A 14,894-nucleotide genomic window follows, 5' to 3' on the forward strand; every position below is an offset into this window, starting at 1 on the left:
TGCTCCTCTGCAAGGAGCGCCTGCGCTCTTCCTGGCTGCAAATCAGCCCTGTGCGAGGAAGCAGTAGTCAGGTGCCAGCTGGGCAGAGAGCTTTGTCCAAAGGCTTTTTTGCCTTGAGTGCTGGGAAGGCCCTTGGCAATGGTGTCCTGGCACTCAGCTGTCAGGGAAGAGGTAAGGGAGACCTGTGAAGTTCAGCTACTCAGGTGAGGGAAGTTTAGGAAAGTCAGGTCTGAATTGGGGTTCTCCCTGGCTAGTCACCTGCAGCCCCTTGGAGGTGGGTGGTTCAGAAGCAGCCGTGCCTTCTGATGGGGGTGCTTGCTGGGGACTGAACCTGGGGAGGCTCCAGGGCAGATGGGTGCTGCCCTGCCTGGAGCTCTGGGGCTCTGGTGCTGGGTTGTGGGCTCAGAGCAATGGCTGTGTTGCCTGTACAGCTTTGGGGTCTGTTTGTTTCCAAACACCCGCCTGTGCCTTGTGTAACCTCTTGGTAGCTGCTGTGGTGGCTTGGTTTTAGTTTAGTGGGGCTGTGTAGAGTGTGTGGGGTGGTGTTTTAAACAATTTAAGTACAATTTGTAGATGAAAAGAAGCTGTTTTCTAGCACAACGGTATTTTAAGGTAGTGAAGGTGGTATTATCTAATAAAAGTATAGCTAGTTAGGGAAATGTGTATTGCATCTTGTTAGGCTTTAATCAGCAAGGTGTTCTACATTAATGACCCTAGCTGGCTCTCAAAAGAAGAACAGGAGTGCCACAAAGACACTTTTAGGGCAGTGAGAAAAGTGCTGAGTAAATGGGTACAGGGCTGTGCACACATGTGTACAGCATGTCTTCTGCAGAGACGACAAAAGGCTGCATGGGGACGGGCTCTGGAGGTGGCTTCTCTGAGTGGCTTTGCCCTGGTGTGGCTGTACTGGTCACTGTCAGGTCTGTGTGTCCCTTCTGCTCCAGTGGGAGAAACCAGGAACCCTGAAAGAAAGGAAATGAGGATTAGTGCAGGCCCTGTGTGATAAAAGTTTGGTTGCTGTCTGCTACTGCCCCTGTTGCAAGGGGGAATCAAAGCATAGGTTCTGGGCAATTCAGTGGCTTTGCCTTTGCTGCGGGGCCGAGCCGTGGCCTGGTCAGGCAGCTTGCCTGGCGAGCGGTGACATGGTGACATGCCCTTCCCTGGCTCCGAGTACCCCCATCGGCGGAGGCAACGTGGGATCGTGTTGCTCTTTAGCAGCAGAGGCCATGTCCCCGACTCTCCCTGCTCTAGCTGCTGTGTCCTTAGCAAAGGTTTGTTCTTTTCTGCAGAGTATGAAGCTGTGATGGACAGAAGGTTTGGGCTGGAACCAGGGACTCTCTTTCAAGGCCTCAGAAAGGTAGGATGGGTGACCAGTACCAGCATGTTTTATTTTGTGGCAATAACACTAACATCATGTCTCCCTGCCCTTTGCTCACCCGAGCTTCTGATTTAGCTTCGGAGGTTTGTACTAACTTTGCAGATTTGGGTATTCATAGTTAATTTTAGTCTTATTGTTTCTAGTGAGGAAGAGGGACTTGCCAAGTGTGTCTAGATCTAAGAATCATAACCAAAGTTTTGTTTCTCATCTTGATCCCTGGCCTAAGCGTTTCTCCTTTGTTACATCACTTAACAGCCTTCTGTTTTACTGTTTGGCCTTAAAAGCTATGATCACCCTTGACATTTCCTGCAGCCTTTTTTCCTGTCACTGGATGGTTTGGATAATGCTTAACATCAGTGAACACGCGTTTCCCTCTTGGTTGGCCTGTAGTCCAGCATAGAGGAGAACAGATTTTTGAGGCATAAGGGCTTAAAGAAACATGGTTGTTCTTAAAAGAAACTGATAAGAAAACTAGCACACCTCTACCCAAACAAAAAAAACCAACCAACCGTCCCACCGCTTGCTTTTGACCTCACATCCTTTTGAAGAAATGCAACTAATGCATGCAGTAATGCAACTAATAGGGTGATTTACACAAGACCAGGAATGCACGTCTGTGGAACTATTTTGGTGTTTAGGCCCACTATCACTTCTGGTAAGGGACCCTTGACATATGCTTTTGAAAAAGCCATAAAGCAGTTGTGGAGATGAACTTCTAGGGGGGCTCTGTATGGGACGTGGGGCTACCAGCTGATCCCTCTTACCTGATTTAGGTAAAAACCCTATGTCACAGGAATCTCAGCTGACCTGACTTCATCTGTTCCCACCTAGGCTTTGTTGAAACAGGGAGTGAAATTTCTCTTCCAGCAAGGTGCCTTTTCACCCAAGCTCTCAGTTTTCCAAGGCAGAGCAGAGTTGCTCTCTGAATCTCTCAAGAGAGGTGAGGGGCATGCGCAGGGAAGGCAGTGCTCTGCTTCTATGTTGCCTTTCTTAAAAGCTCTTTCTCAAAAGGCTGACAGAAGTTGGAAAAAGAAAAATTCCTGGCTAAAATTTGCATGAGTTAAGGATAGTCCAATACTGTTTTGTTTTTTTCTTTCTAAAGGAAAAAAATTCCTAAAATTAAAAGGATCAGGGCAAGCAGAGGTGTGAATTTGTTGGATTTGAAAAGATGGTCAGGAACAGTAGTAGCAGACTAATTTGTTGTTTCCTAAGAAGCTTCCCGATGGGGAACCAAAGCAAGGACGTGTTGCACTGGGAAGCCCTGAGAAGTGGGACCCTTGTTCGAGGCCGCATCTCTGGGTAGTCACCAGCCTGTTCCCTGTGTCCCAGGGAGGAGGTGTGTGCATGTGTGGGTGCCTCCCTGCCTGCTTTGTAGTTAGAGAACTCCCATGGTGTTCTTGGGGAAAGGCAGTGATCGCTGCTCAGTTAAGTTCAGTGCTAATGTGGGGCCTAGGAGTCAGACACCATCTATAACTTTTTCTGAATTTCACACCATTGGAAGTCAAAATGGAGCTGTTGGAGCTCACTGCTGTAAGTGGTCGGACTGCATTGCTGAAACAAGATATTCCCCAGATGTTGAGTTTCTGTGGTGGTGGGTAACAGAGCTAGTGTGTTATGGAGACGTTTCCTTGTCCTGTAAGAACATTCTTTTATGGCCAGATATGTATACTGACCAGTTCCCTTGATGCCCCAGGACCCCATGGACTTTGAGTGGAGCTACTGGATTGAATGGGGAAGGGAACGTATACTGTGGCTTCTGGCTGGTCACCTGCTGGTATCACAAGTGTCCAGGCTCTTGGTGGAGAAGGTATGTATATATTTTCTTCACAGCAGAGAGTTTCTGTGGGTTTCAGTTTACTCTGGGCATAGGAAACTTGGCACTGAGGCTACTGAGTGTGGGAAATCCCATTCTGTGGGGTGAATTGTGTGAGTGTGTCTGTAACCATGCACAGGTGAGAGTGAGTAGGTAGGTTGCCTTAGGTCTGTGTTTGGAGACTTCAACCTCTAACTCTTGAAAAGCCTGTGCTTCATTGTGAACTGTTAGCCAGTGTCATTTGACCTGTACACAAAAGAAGGGTGTAGTTACTCCCTTCCAAGACTGAAGTGATGACTGCTTGGGTTTTGGCATGATTGCTAAATGATTGCATGGGAAATGACTGGCATGTGGTGTCACACCTGCTAGTCTGGGGAAGAAAAGGAGGAAGTTATTTTCTCCCCCAGATCAGGGAGGCTCTGGATTTCACACACACTGCTACAGAAACCCCTTCCCTTCCATCTTTATGGATACGGTTGGGTTTCCCTGTATATTTCGTATGTGTTCTTAACCTTGTTGACTGTGGTTTTTTTTCTACTATAGACCCTGTGTAGGACAATATAGATATTGAGTGCTTTTTTTTGCTTTAGAAATAAATCAAACTAAAATTTGTTAATTTTTCTTTTTCTAACAGTATAAACCATGGTGCTTGATGGTTTATGGAATGGCTGCCTGCTGGTTGTTACTGGGAATCAAGGGCTTTGCTGTCATTTTGTTACATGCAACTATTTCGTTTGCTGTGGCTCAGTTTCAGCTGTCGCTCTTGACATGGTTGTGCTCCCTTATCCTGCTATCCACTTTACGCATACCAGCTGTGGAAGAAGCCAAGGTAATGTGAGAAGGACTAATTAAGCATCAGATTAATTATGGTGGCATTTGTCACTATGGCAGCTATCTTTTTGACAGTACTGTCCCTTCAGTTGATGTAAGCAGAGGTTGCCTTGAAAAACCTTGGGCAGTAGAGCTTCAGTGACTCATGCTGGAGCTTCTCCAGTTAGAAAAGTCATAATTCTCAATCATGCTGGCCGGTGCACTGAGATGAAAGTATGTGCCTTAATGTATAAGTGGTGTTCAGTAGAGCTGGAGTATGATAATACTTTACTAGTGCTCTAGTAAACACATTTCTTGTTCTTTGGAGCTGCGATCATACCAATTTAAGGTATGGTGCTGGTTTTTGCATGCATATCCAGGAGTTGCTTAGTCAAGCCTAACAGTACCTTTTTGGTGACTGCAGGCTTCTGCATGGAAAGGGAGACTGTTTCTCCAACACTTTGATTCGTACCAAATGAGTTGCTTGCTCTCAACTGGTTGGTGCAAGCTCAGTTTTGCTTTTTCTCTAATGGCTTTTGCTGACCAGTACAGATTTTAGAGAAACTGCTTCTCAGTTGTGAGGAAATGTCCTTGTTGCACGCACTTGGACTACGGGGAAAAACTGGGCATGTTTTACAAGGATTGTTGTCCTGATGTTCAGGGGAAGGGCAGAGGGGAGATGAGCGGGCAGGGTCTCTTCATGTGGTGTAGACAGATTTGTGTCTCACTGAGAGGAGGAAAGGGCCCACTGCAATACAAATGTAATCAGCCAGTTTGCTGATGTTTCCAAGTTTTTTGTGATGATGTGTTTTTGTTGTTGGAAATGGGTGTGACAGGGAGTGTCAAAAACTTGATAAAGGCTCAGTAGCATCTTTCCAGCCTCAGGCTTTCTCAGGACTGACTGATTCTCTTCAGATCTGAACTGGAGCTTTGGCTTCAGCCCTAGCAGTTCCTCAGCTGTCAGTAGGGTTGCCATCTGGTTTGGATATTGTATTATTAGACCAAACCTGAGACAGATCATGGCCTTCCTGTAAGAAAAGCTGTCATAGTTCTTCACAATGTAATATGTTTCTGAAATCATGCTGTTGTCTCTTTATGCTGCTTGCAGTAGCTCTGGAGGCCCTCTCTCCATCAACAGCCAGTGCTTGTTGCTCATGCATTAAGTAGTGCTGTTCACTTCAGATGCTCATTCCGGCTGTTGTTTGCTTTAGTTGCTTTCTGCTGCTGGTGACCCTGAAAGTTAGGATCTGGGTGGATATCGCTGTCCCACCATATAGAAAACACAGCATTGCACCATTGTGATCTGGCTTTTTTTTGTCTTGCAGAGAAAGTGGTACGACACTGAAAATGAGTATTATCTGCTGCTCTTCACTGTGTCTGTCCGCTGCCTCTTCTGCACTAGCTTCAGCCTGGAGTACTGCTGGCATGGTCCTGCCCAGAAGTCATCCCACTCATTCCTGTGGATGCTGGCATACGTGTTTTACTATCCCACATTCCACAACGGGCCCCTTATGAACTTTGATGAATTCAGTAAGCAGGTAACAGTGTTTTTAAGATCATGCAGCTAAGATTTTCAGTGCATTTGTGCCTCAGGTGAATTAAGTGAAGAGCTATTGAAGTGGATGGTGATCTCTTTTCATCTGCCAAATCTAGACACAGAACCTGTACTTTGAGGAATTAATTAAAGCATGATAGATTGATTTTTTTTTTTTTAACCTCATCTTGAGAGATTTTAATACCAATCATGAGAAAATGTTAGGTAGACAATTTCATCCAGTTTTCCTTGAGATGCTGTTTTAATGGTGTGTTTTATAAGATAGTTTACAGGGAAGCCTTAGTTTCTATTTATTTTCTAGTTACATACTTGACAAAAATTGATCCTGATGAGACTTTCAAACAGAAGGTGTTCCTAATGTTAGTCTGTATCTATCGTCCTTTTCTCTGTAAGTGTTGAAGTATGCTGCATGCAAAAGGGAAGGCTGTAGTTAGAAACCAGTCTTGGGTATTCATGCTTGTATACCAGCCATGGCATAATACTGAACTCTCATAAGGCTGGTAACTAACATTGAGAATATATTTAGTCAAAATAAGTCTTTATATCTAGTGCTTGGATGGAGAGAGGTTGATTAGACTCCAGTGTTAGAGAAGTTGGAAAGAAAGCCAAATAGTTTTTGAAGGCTGGATGATTCATCTTCTCTATCAGACTCTGATCTCTATTTCCTTCTGAAATAAATATTTTTTCCTTCAATGAGATACTTTGGAAAAAAAAAAAAACTACAGAAAAGGAGTTTTTGTTCATGCATGTTTTGACTTCAGTAAAAGCATCTATAACTGATTCTATATTATTTTTCTGCCTTACTAGTGATTTGAAGGATTTAAATTTTCACTTAGTCCTTGGAGATTGAGAATTGTTTGGGTGTCTAAAGGTATCTTCCACATAATTTTGAAAATACCAAATAATGTTGTTAGAATGTGAAGACTGGACAATTTTGAGCAAAGCATTGGGAATTTGATGATGTCCTGGATATCAACTTTAAGACAAACCTTCCCCCCGCAAGTTCTTCTACTTTACAGGATGTTTTTTTTTGTCTGACATCAGATTCATCCCTTCAACCAGGGAGCTGATGATGTTATGTTTGGAGAGTGTTCATAATTTTAGTATGTAGCTGCTGGATGGGATTTTTGTTTTCCTTTCCTCCATCAGGTGGAATGAAGTAACATTTTCAGCAGCAGCTGGCTATTAACTCTGAAACATATTTCAGAGTCACGGAAAGCTGCTGCTTTGTATTGGGAATTCCTGAAGATCCCAGTTTCCCCTCACGTTGGTGTGAAAACAGCTGGTGATTTACTTGGAACACTTTTCTTCAGACTTTAACAAGCTGAGCAGCTCCTTGAATGTGAAAGACTTGCCTATCTTACTGCATGTTTTTTCTAATGCCTTGCAGGCTGCTTTTCAAGCCTGCTTCTACATGACAGGGGAAAACCCCAGATATCCATGCTTATTGCTTTACTTATTTTCTTACACATTTGAATAAGAAGTGAAATTGCCACCCGTGATGTCTATAGCTAACATCATTAGAATAAAGTGGATGAGTGGACATTTCAAACCAGAAAACTGCTCTTGCAGTTCATGTATAGAAGCCTAGGCGTTGCTTGCTCCTGTTTAAATCTGGAAGTTTTCTGTTGAAGCCACAGCAAATAGACAGGGCTTTATGAAAGTGAAAACAGATTCTGGTGGACCCCTGAGTGACAAGTCCTATGCTCATTTGTCTTCAGTAGCTTTGGAAGATGCAAGGCTGAATGTTGTTATCCTGGGCTGGATGTTGTAGGAAAAGTCCGCATAGACTTGCATAGAAGTTGAGGTAACTTTTTTTACTGTTTATTGTTTTGTAGCTTCTGAAATATGTTAAATTCCACCTATATTCCTGTACCCTTAGCAGAGGGAGATGATTTTTGTTTTTTCCCAAGGAATGCTTCAGAAGACATGTAAGACTCCAAGTTGAGAGTAACTTGAGGATAGCTGGTAGGAAAAATAGAAACTGAACTCACCTGGTATGGCTCAGCAAAGACCTGTGCAAAGACCACCTGTATTCGTGGTGTGAGGGGAGAAAGGAAGATTGAGAATGGAATGCCTGTATTTGCAGTAGTTTCTCATTTAAACATACACAGACCTGTTTGGTTAAAGCCATAATGAAGACGGAACAAACTGAACAACATTGTGTTTCTTGTTGGTGTTTGCTGAAGTGCATTGTCAGAGCTTTTACCTGAGCAGAGGATATTGCCTTGACAGATGAGGTTGGAGAAGGGTTTCGAAGTTAGCAGTACCCAGCAAATGGTTCAAAGTGCACAATACGAAGTGTGTGTTTATTGCTGCTATCAGAAAAGACCACCTGCAGAACCCCTTAACATTTTGGACATTAGGAAAAATTTCTTTACTGAAAGAGTGGTTAGGCTTGGAACAGGCTGCTCAGGGAGTCACCATCCCTGGAGGTATTTAAAAGACGTGTAGATGAGGCGCTTAGGGACATGGTTTAGCGGGCATGGTAGTGTTGGGTTGACGGTTGAACTCGATGATCTTAGAGGTCTTTTCCAACCTTAATGATTCTATGATTCTGTGATGATTAACTGAAGCTGAGACTGAGTGAGACAAGGGCTCATCCTGAGCATGCTGGAAAGCAGAAGTCCTGCAGATGGAGACAGAGAAACTGCTGTATGGCCCGAAGAGTGTAATACCAATGCTGGCGATTGGCATCCACTGCCTGGCAAAAATGAGACTGTGACGCTTCATCAATGGTCTTGTTGAATTTCTGGGTTGAAGCAGGGCATAGCAGTTCTAGCCATGGGTTTGAAGGCCTGTTGTGCCAATTGCTGCAATTAAATGGTAGTCTGCAAGCTTTCATCTAACAGGTACAAATGAACCTTCAAAATGATTGTGCTGCTTCATTTGTAAGTGAGCAGAGCTAACTGCATGTTAGCTGTACTGTGTGCTTGCAATTATGAGGGGGTTTTGTCCATGCGGGTGGGTTGGTTACTTATCTTGTATGTGCATTTTTGGTGGCCAATTAGAGATTGGAGAAGGAAATGTTGCACACACACAATGATGGATGTATAAAACGACTACATTTTTAGGCAATCCGATGTTTCTGTTATTTGATCATATTCTCTTTTACTGCAGAAAGAAAGTAAAAATAATAGTATACCAATATGTTTACTATAGTTAGCAGCATAAGAGTTTAGGGCATCTTGAAGCCTGTCAGCTGCAAACCTTGTCTTATCTGATATTTAATTTGCACTTAACTGCCATTTGCTCAGTACATCACATAGGTCTTGCTGACATTGTCAATGCTACAGGAGAAAAATTAAGAACTGTCCTCAAGTAATCAATTCCATGCAGCTGGTAGAAGTTGGAGGTATTTTAAGAGCAAGCAGTCATTGTTTCTGTGTTTGGTAGGGCTGCTGCTTGGAAAACCTCCTTCATAGCTGGAGTTTTTTTAACCTTTTTTGATTATCTCTAGAGGTTGATCAAGTTACAGGAATTAAAAAATGAGTGTGTCATGTCTGGATTCTGTTAACCTTAACAGCACTTGGCCTTTTCTACAACAGCTTGGTGCAGTGTACTTTCATGTTTGGCCTCTTGCTGATTACTACTGCTTACTGAGATTGAGAATGGAGAAACCAGTCTCCCTAAAAAGAGTATGTCAGGATTTTCCAAATGGTGTAGTCAAATGATCCCCTTAGTAATAGTAATGAATAGCAAATGAAACTTAAAGTTCTCAGGATAAGTATTTGAGTAAAACAGTCAGTTATGTGCCATATAATCTCTTTGGATTTCCTCTTTAGATGAGGAGACAAGAAGCCTTCAGTTTGAAGACCAATCTTGGCATCTTAATCGTGGGCATAATTCGTATTTTTTTTTGGTGGTGCCTGGCTGAGCTGATGATTCACCTCATGTATATCCATGCTCTCTACAGCAGTGCTCCACCTTTGGAAGCTGCATCATACTGGGCCTTGGGTGAGTATGGAAACAATACCAGAAATCTTCCTTCTCTCCCCACTTCAAGAACTCCAATCTACTACTTTTATGTCCATCTGTAGGTACTTAGGAATAGTACATTATGGCCAGTCACTGTCAGAAAGGTGGTCAACAGACTCTTCATATAACATGTAGATCCTCTAGGAAGCTTACAGTTGAACTTACTGAACTGCTTCCTAAATTAAAAAATACTCTATATTTTTTCCAATCTAAAGTGTGTGTCTGAACTTTGGTCTGAAGTGTTTTTCCCCCCCATCATAGGAGTGGACACTTTAAAAAAAAAAAGTTTTAGTGTAGGGGTGGAGGAGGGGAGATGGTAAGAATTAGGGTTTCTCATCCTTTATTGATATTGACAGTAATCATGAAAAAAGCAGAGGGAAGGAATTGCAAACAAGGTGGCCTGAAAGTAGCAGTCAGTGCCTCTTGGCTCTGTTTTCCTGCTTGCCTTCCCCCTCTTCTGCCCCCTCCCATCTCCCTGGTATTTCATTAAAATTCCTGACTGCGCGGGGTGGAAAGAATGTAGCATAAAACAGCAAGAGATTTGGGTGCTGGTGTGTAGGTATATGTAGGCTAACCCATAAGCCACTGGCATATGTGGTTGGTTTGATTTCCTCCCCCACTCCCCACTGCTATGTGTATCACCAGGTAGGAGGAATGAAAGCAGAGAAACCCCAGGCCTTAAAATTGGGTTCTGAAAAAGTCTTGGTGATTGCTGAATTGAAGGAGTTGCCTCTTACTGTACCAGCAAGTAACACGCTGGTATAGTCCTGTCAAGCATTCGTTGGAGAACATGTATGATGAGCAGTGGGTGTTGGAGGACTCTTGTGTATTGGACTCTGGTCAGTAGAGGGCAATATGTGCGCTCTGTCTCTGTATGTGTATGTGGATGTGCATACATACACACTTAATATATATTTCAATATATAATTTTTACATATAAAAAAGAGGGAGAGCAGAAAACGAGAGGTTTGCCTCTGTGGTTCTCCTCCTCCATGCCTCCCCTTCTCACTGTGTAGGAAGTGGATTCTGAGTTTTCATCTCCTGTTCTAAATGTCAATTCATTGATGAATTAAATGTTCAGCTCCTGGTGGTGTCTGTATGTCTGACAAAGAGCTGGCCACTGGGTAAGGCAGGCAAGGCCACAGAATTAGGGAGGAAATATTCCAGTTTTGGTGTTACTGGTGGATTCTTCCCTCCCTTGAAGACTACCAATGTTGATTTTAAAAAAAGAGGGGTTACTTTCCAGAAAATAGCTAAGTAGGCTGTATATTTATTTGACAAAATCAAGTGTTATATCCTAAGAATAAAATGCATTTTGAACAGATGATTAGAAAAGGCTAAAATGCCTCAAAGCAACAGGTGATGAAAGCCAGTGTTAAAGCAAGTTTGGACTGTAAAGCTGCCTGATTAAAATATGATCATTTGAATTGAAACAAGTCGCCTGTGGAGACCCTGCTTTTGAGAGGTGTCTTCAAAGTGTAACCCTGCTCTCATTGAGCTTCGTCTTTGTTGTAATGAAAACAGGTGTTTCAAGTATTATAGTACAAATGAGATTTTGAGGCAGAAGTTTGTCACTTCTTACAATGTTTTCTCTGCACGTTTTATCCCAATGATTATACAGGTCTCCTTAGACTCAAACCAGTGACAGGCCACTGTTGTGACTTGCTGTAGGGAGCCACTGATATGAGTAAGGGTACTGGTAATATCTTTCTATTGATCTTTACTGGATCCTTATGGATCTTACCATGCTTCTACATCGCTTCTTGTACTGAGCCAAACACTCCCCTCTGTTATTTTGCATTCTGTGTTATTAAAACCAATTACATCAGATAACGGAGTCTTGAGACCAAGGAAGCAGCTTGTTGTTGACTCAGGAGGATTAACCACATGGTATATTGGCCTTTCTCCACTTCTGGGTTTGTCGTTCACTTTGTGTTCCCTATTTAACTACAGCAACTTCAAAGCAGCACGGAGCATCTACTTACATCATGATGCCTGGCTGCCCTGATAGCCTGGTAAACTTAGGGGAAAGGCTGTGAGGCTGTTTTGCAATCAACTCTTATTAGGAAGATTATAACTGCTCCTCCATGTTTGTTCTGGGATATCTTGGAACAGTGGGCAATAAATGCCAGCAGTGCAGGTAAAGACAACAGTGCTATGAGATTTTGCTCTCGGCATTTTAAGGGCAATGGTGATGGTCAGTCTACGCCTCAGAAGTGTGAAGCTATACTGTGTTCTGCATCACTTTGTGTGGTGTTCCTGTGAGGTGAGACAGCAAAGAAAACAAAACAAACCCTGACAGAGTTGCCATGCTTGTTTAAAAATGCCAGTGTACAACATTGTCATTTATGGCCATGTAAAGCAGAAATGCTAAAGTTACCTAAAGTAATGTTACTGAGTGTACACAGGTATAAACTTAAGAAAAAATAGTATCTGGGAGAATGTGTTGCCCAGCAGTAAGAGAAGTATTTTCTCTTGTGTGGAAGGAATTACGCAAATGAGTCTCTAAAGCAGCAATATATAAAATGATTCATGTATGGTTTTGATGCCTGCATATTTAACTTGAACAAAGGTGCAAGCTGCCTTCAATATTACTGTTTGCATGTATTAGCTACTGTTAGTACATTTTGTGAATTGTGTGGTTGTTTTTTAAACTTGTGTCCTTTTGCAACTAAGCCAAAGATCCTCTTAGGTCAAACATTCAGGTGGTTTTTTTCTACATGCCCTTTACAAGCCAGTACCTGCATTACTGTAACAGTGCTCTTGGCGTCTAGGTTATGTTACCTCATTCCTTCCGATTCATTTGCAAATGCTTAGTTCTGTGCATTTGCCTGCTCTTCTGAATGTGAGCATGTTGAAGTCAGCACAGAGTTTCTCCCCTTCTAGAGGAAGCCACCTTCTGTCCCAGATAACCCAGCTGAGCTGTGTGTTTCTTGTGACATGTGTTACTGTACTGTCTTAAAGGCTCAGAGGGCATTGTAGCCTTGCTTCACCCTTTGCTTGTTGAATATCCTCCAGTCTCTTTATTGGCTATGTAATCTGGGTAGATGAAGTCTGTCTCTTGAATAAACAATAATGTGACACATGCTTTCCTGCATTGTTGTACTATGGGTGAACAAACTGCTGTAATTGAAGTATCTATGCAATCTCTTTAATTGCTGTTATATGCAGGTTATATTTGTAACTGACAAGTTTCAAGGTCATTAACTGGGTGATAAGAGTGTTGGGAATTGCGAATAGAAGACTAAAGATAGTCTATGTGTAGTTTGTGTAAAGGTAGAACCTTCAATTCTCTCCTGGTCACACCTGTTTTCCTGGATTACTCCTCTCCCTACGTTTTGTAAGGGCAGCTTATGTGCCTGCTCTGTGGACCAATGAGCTATGGAAGTACATAGTCAGCAACCTGCTCTGAGAGAGAGCAGGTTGCATCCTCTGTGCATCAATCCTTTAATGAGCAGGAAAGAAGTGTCTTGTTGCACTACAGCTCCTGGGTTTTGGGGGGGTTCAAATGAAAAATCGTTGGAGTCCTAGCTGGAGTGTCCTCTGAAGAACAGCATCTGTCTTAAAACTATTCTTCATACTATTTAGAAGAACTTCTCTACTAAAAGAGAAAATGGACATTCATTATTTAAGCTCTTCAGCTAGAGAGTACAAAATCTATTGTTTAATTCCATTTTTTCCATGTTGCATATTTTTAGCTGGATTTCTGTCCATGATGCGAGAAAAAGCTGGTTGCATCTACATCTTCCATGGACTAAATACAATAGGAAAATATTATGGATCTGTTTTCAGGCTATTCCCTCCCCTGCTTAATACTACAACCTTCATGTGCCACATAGATGTCAAAATTTCTTCTACCACATATTCCTCCTCACATTTAAATTGTTTCCTTTAGCATTCTGCACATACTTCTTTAAACTTGCATGCTTATATCACAGCAAGCTGTGGCTGTGGTACTGGAGACCAAATGCCATGTGCATTAACAAAAAGCTGCATCATATGTGCCTGAAAAAAGTGTAAATTCATGCTGAGTACAGAGTTGGATTCTGCTTCCTCAGTGGCCTGCGTTTGGTAGCAAGAATAACCTCCAAGAGGAAATGTCAGTCTCTGGTGTGGAGGAAGAGGAGGTGGTGAGAGCTTTGGGTAGAGGTGCTTTTAGATATCCAAATATTAACTCTTTTGGGTAACTAGGTATAAATGATTTCCAGTCATTGCCTATAGCTCCAGCCACCACAGAGACTTTATTCTTCTCTGTATAGGGCAGTGGGAATCTTGCTCCCTGGCTGGATGTTGGGGAAGGCGTTTGGCCGTACCCTCTGGACAGTACAAGATAGGGAACACAAAACCCATGTGAAATCTTGCACTTGCTTCTTCAATGACTCTTGTGCTGGCCTGTGTATTCCTTCAATGCAATGGGCTCCAGTGGCACCCCACTCTCCCAGCAGAAGACATTACTGCTCTCCAAGAGCCACCAGGCCTGATGAGCACCTGACAGCGCAGTATTAAGGGTTGCTCATGGGCTGGGCTTTGCTGCTCTCCTCTGAATGGCTCATTTCTCAGAACTGCTTAATCCCGACACCACTGTCCTCGCAGCAAACTTTGGCTTCAAATCCTTCTCAGCAATGCTGATCATCTGTGGTAGGAATTCTACGAAAAGCCAGGTGATAGCAAGCAATATGGTTTTCCAGTGGACAAATAATAAGTCCCACATCAGGAATAGAATGAAGAATACAACGGGACTGTATCCATAGTGTCTGTTTTTTTCACTGTGTGTACCCGTTTGCCATATATGTATGGCCCTTCAGTTTGTGGGAGGGATGTTAATGTCTGAACACAGAATAATTTAAAGATGTCAGCTGGGCAGGACAGTACTGTTATTTACTGATCCCAGGAAGCCATTATTTGGAGAATAAGACCATTTTCTAGAATTCACAAATCATTGTGTCTATATTCACAAATATTTGTGTCTATGAATAGTTAGCTATTGGCATATTGAACAATATCAGGGCATTTGTACTCACTTAACTCTGAGCACCAAGTGCAGTGTTTATACAATTCCATGTTTTTGTGTCAGTGCTGCATCTCATTTGGGTAGCATTGGTCAGATTGAAAGAATTTGGTGCTTTCAGAATTAGTGACACAGCAGGAAGACCTGTATTCCATGGTAATGGAAACCCTGATAATTCATTCTTCTCAGTTTTTAAAGTTAATTGGGATTAATTTGCTGCCTTTACATTTTACACTGTAAAATGAAGATTTGCAGGCACAGATAATAAAAGCCACTATGGATTCCAATAATCCAGTATCCTGGTGAACTGCAGCATACCAGAAGACTAGAATCATAGAATCATTAAGGTTGG

The 14,894-nt window shown here is 42.6% G+C and overlaps 1 protein-coding gene across 1 annotated transcript in view; it reads left to right on the forward strand.

Moving 5' to 3' along the window:
- HHAT (hedgehog acyltransferase) overlaps nt 1-9,513 on the forward strand; it is a gene marked incomplete at its 3' end in the record, with an annotated part of 9,693 nt that extends 180 nt beyond the window's left edge. Inside the window, exons 2-6 of the mRNA XM_009573137.1 lie at nt 1,290-1,357; nt 3,072-3,185; nt 3,826-4,020; nt 5,327-5,539; nt 9,342-9,513. Coding sequence (XP_009571432.1) covers nt 1,290-1,357; nt 3,072-3,185; nt 3,826-4,020; nt 5,327-5,539; nt 9,342-9,513 — 762 coding nt within the window. The remainder of the gene's footprint in view (nt 1-1,289; nt 1,358-3,071; nt 3,186-3,825; nt 4,021-5,326; nt 5,540-9,341) is intronic.
- Between the last annotated feature and the right edge of the window lie 5,381 nt (nt 9,514-14,894).

Source organism: Fulmarus glacialis, unplaced genomic scaffold (genome assembly GCF_000690835.1).
Source record: "Fulmarus glacialis isolate BGI_N327 unplaced genomic scaffold, ASM69083v1 scaffold36812, whole genome shotgun sequence".
Taxonomy (NCBI): Eukaryota; Metazoa; Chordata; class Aves; order Procellariiformes; family Procellariidae; genus Fulmarus; species Fulmarus glacialis.